The sequence below is a fragment of the Gavialis gangeticus genome, unplaced genomic scaffold (genome assembly GCF_001723915.1).
Source record: "Gavialis gangeticus isolate Ggan-Ray unplaced genomic scaffold, GavGan_comp1, whole genome shotgun sequence".
NCBI classification, from domain to species: Eukaryota; Metazoa; Chordata; order Crocodylia; family Gavialidae; genus Gavialis; species Gavialis gangeticus.
The window spans coordinates 14,257,415-14,260,635 of NW_017729001.1; the positions used below are offsets into that span (position 1 = coordinate 14,257,415).

General features: G+C 40.9%; 1 protein-coding gene across 1 annotated transcript in view; it reads right to left on the bottom strand.

The window, feature by feature from the left end:
• The window catches only part of DDX51 (DEAD-box helicase 51), a 34,029-nt gene that overhangs the window by 23,073 nt on the left and 7,735 nt on the right, over positions 1–3,221 (bottom strand). The window contains exons 4-7 of the mRNA XM_019506895.1: positions 2,532–2,682; positions 1,083–1,228; positions 673–744; positions 357–463 (exon numbers count right to left, since the gene is read on the bottom strand). Coding sequence (XP_019362440.1) covers positions 357–463; positions 673–744; positions 1,083–1,228; positions 2,532–2,682 — 476 coding nt within the window. The remainder of the gene's footprint in view (positions 1–356; positions 464–672; positions 745–1,082; positions 1,229–2,531; positions 2,683–3,221) is intronic.

Here is a 3,221-nt window from a genome sequence, read left to right on the forward strand (position 1 = left end):
GGGGGGTTGGTTGGTTAACGTCTGGCAAGCAGCCGTTGTGGCCCATACATTTCATGATTTATTTAAGTCCTGAACACAGACAGCACAACTGATGGAGACAAACATGTCCTTTGAAATGTATTACTGTTACCATGGACAGGCAGTTATGTAAACAGCAGTCAAAATCTCAGGTAACGTTTCTATTTCCCCTGACAGACTAAGAGTTAACAAAACACTTTAAAATTGTAGCTACTAGCAGAAAACTGTGCTTCTGCAAACATGTGATGCAACAGCACTTTGACTTCACCATTCACTGAGATAAGGGTTTAAGATTCAAGAGCTCTAAAAAACATAATGCATAAGAATATTTAACCTACGTTCTCTGAACAAGAGTCTCCTGCTCCTTTGTGAAAGATTTCTGCCCAGTAATCAACACGACCTTCAAACCTGTCCCATCAGTGTAAATGTTGAATACTCTACTCACCTGCAGAGGGGAGAAGGGATTTGTTGTTAGCTATCTTGATAACTGCTTATGACAAAGCGTTCCATTATCTTGGCCCAACATCAAGCCCAGTGAGGGACTTCAATCTACTTTCCATCCCAGAAACCAGGAAGCATTTGTGTAATGTGTTTAATGACCATCTTTCACTTGACTCAAACTCAGCTCAGAGAAAAGAAGAAAAAGTAATTTACCTGTTGTGCCAGTTCTTTGGTGGGCAGAACTGCCAGGGCTCGCACTTGGCAAACTGCTCGTTCTAGCAGAGTCTGCCAAAACAAAGACTATATGAGAACCTGAAAGGAGCAGAGCTGGTGTCCTACCCTGTGATCCCAATAATCCCCCAGCATTCTCCTTTCATCTGTTCCTCCTCCAACCCCCCAATTCCTGAGACTACCTCCTTTGCCAGGAATAGTGGATGAAACACTGAGACTAATCACAGTGTTCAGTCTAAATCCTGTAGACAGTTTTGAAAGCCTACAACTCAGGGCTTGGGATCAAGTTTCTTCCTATGTTTCTGACCTATTTCAAGAGGCTTCTGTAGCTTTGCAGTGAAACAAGGGCAGTCATGACCCTTAGTACAGCTCTACACCTTGGCTGAACTTACCTGTACCACAGGTATGACGAAAGACAGTGTCTTCCCACTGCCCGTAGGGGCTGAGACGCAGATGTCACTTGGTTGGTATCCTCCTCGTCCTACCAAAAAGCCATTGCACGCACCCTCCAAAATGGCAGGAATTACCTCTACCTGAACTGAACAAATCAAAAAGGGAAATGAGGCTCAATTAAAAGTTATTAACTAACTGGGCCAGAACTGACTTAGAATATAGTCCTAGCTTTCATTTGGAGCCCAGCCCTGCTACAGCCTGAATTCCTGACTCATACTACTGGAGGGAAATATGATGGTGCTCAGCAACTTGTAGGACTGGGCACCTGAAGACAAGCTACAAGGAACAAAGCAGAGCAAGTGCAACCTCTCCTCCTTTCTCACACCCTGAAAAAAGGTTACATTTATTATTCCACTCTGGTCTGTCAAAAATGTCCATTAGCAAAGTATTCAAGAGCCTCTTGCTTACTAACTTTGTAGCTCGATAAGGGAAGGCTGTGCAATACAGTATCTAACCCGTTAGTTTTGTGTTGTGTCTACTGATCAATACCTTTCATCTGAACCATGGCTTGCACATACAGTAAACTGCCTGGCTTCCTACTAGTGAATATCTGAAGCTGAAGCCTGGTGTTTCTAGCCATTGGAGCATGAAAACCTACTACCAAGATAAATAAATGGGAGACTATCCCAAGAACAGCACACTAACAGCTCTTACACTCCGCTACATGTTTTAGCACAGTAAAAATATTAGATACTGAAATGGCTTAAAATAGAAAAGTTCAGAGCCAGATTGTAACTTTTGAACGGTTTTCTGTTGCATACTAAGACTAGACAACCAATTTCATTTGTGACCTGGATTTAGGTTTTTGAAAGTGAAGTTTAGAATGACTACGCTGGGTTAACATAATAGTCCTGCTTTACATTCTATTTGTACATTCTAAAATGAACTCTGACATGTACATGCTTCCAGCAAGATATTCCAATTGAGAACTCACTAGGTTTGTCCCCGACCTGATTCATAACCCCCACACAGTTGGGGTAACACTGTAGTTATATTTGATATCCAGAGATGAAACAGTAAGTTCACTCAAAAATTAATTTAATCTGTACAAAGTAAATTTTCAGCTGTGACATATCAGGAACTTATGGTTCTACTTCTTCCCATCCTACTTTGTTAATGAAAAACACCAAATCTTAACCATTATTTAACCTATGAATTTTAAGTTCTAAAGCAACACAAATGCCATAGTGGCTAAAACATCATAAATTCTTATACCTTTCAAGGATTTTTGGCATTTCTGCTTCTAGCCAAAATTACTTATTTCCTGCCTTCCCCAAGCTGTGACTTTTTCATAAGTTCATGTTGCATATGTATTTATGAGACATGAACTATATAAACAGGAGGAAAATTAACTGATCTAGAAAAATACAAGACCACTATTAATGTACCTGGGAAAAAGGACTCTACTCCATTCACTTGCAGCTTCTTCAGAAGTCTGGGATGAATTCCTGGGACGTCTTGGATTGGAACTAGGTTTTCTTTGATACGTTTATGTACTAGCTTAGGTTGAGCAAGCCATTGTGGCAAGATGGGCTGAATCTGGAACAAAAAGCAAATTGAGATGGGTGAGTCTACACGTGTGCTTTAATGAGAATTAATGCATCACAAAAAAAACTCATGGCATTTAGTTAATGCGCATTAAAATTGGCTAATGCATATTAAGTGTTGCTAAGGGCACCTACAGATGTGTAGTGAGGCTGCTCCGATGCGCTGTAATTACAGCATGTCGGAGCAGACTCAATTAATCAAGTTTGCTGGAATGTGGTAATTACTGCACTCCTGCAGTCTCCAGCATCACATGTATCAGCATCCCTGTGCTGAAAAATGGTGGCGGGGGCACTTTTCTAATTAAAGCTCTCCCCCTCCCCCAGCATGTGTATAAATGCCCTTCTAAACCATCCACTTTAGACTAATGCACATTTTCATAGTACCTCACAATGGAAGTACTAGATTTAATGCACATTAACACACATGTAGACATATCCTATTCTAAGAAAAAAGAAAGATGTTTGACAGCTTCTCTGAAGCATGAACACCTTTTGCATAGGCCTCCCTGCTTGAATTTCTCTACACTGGTC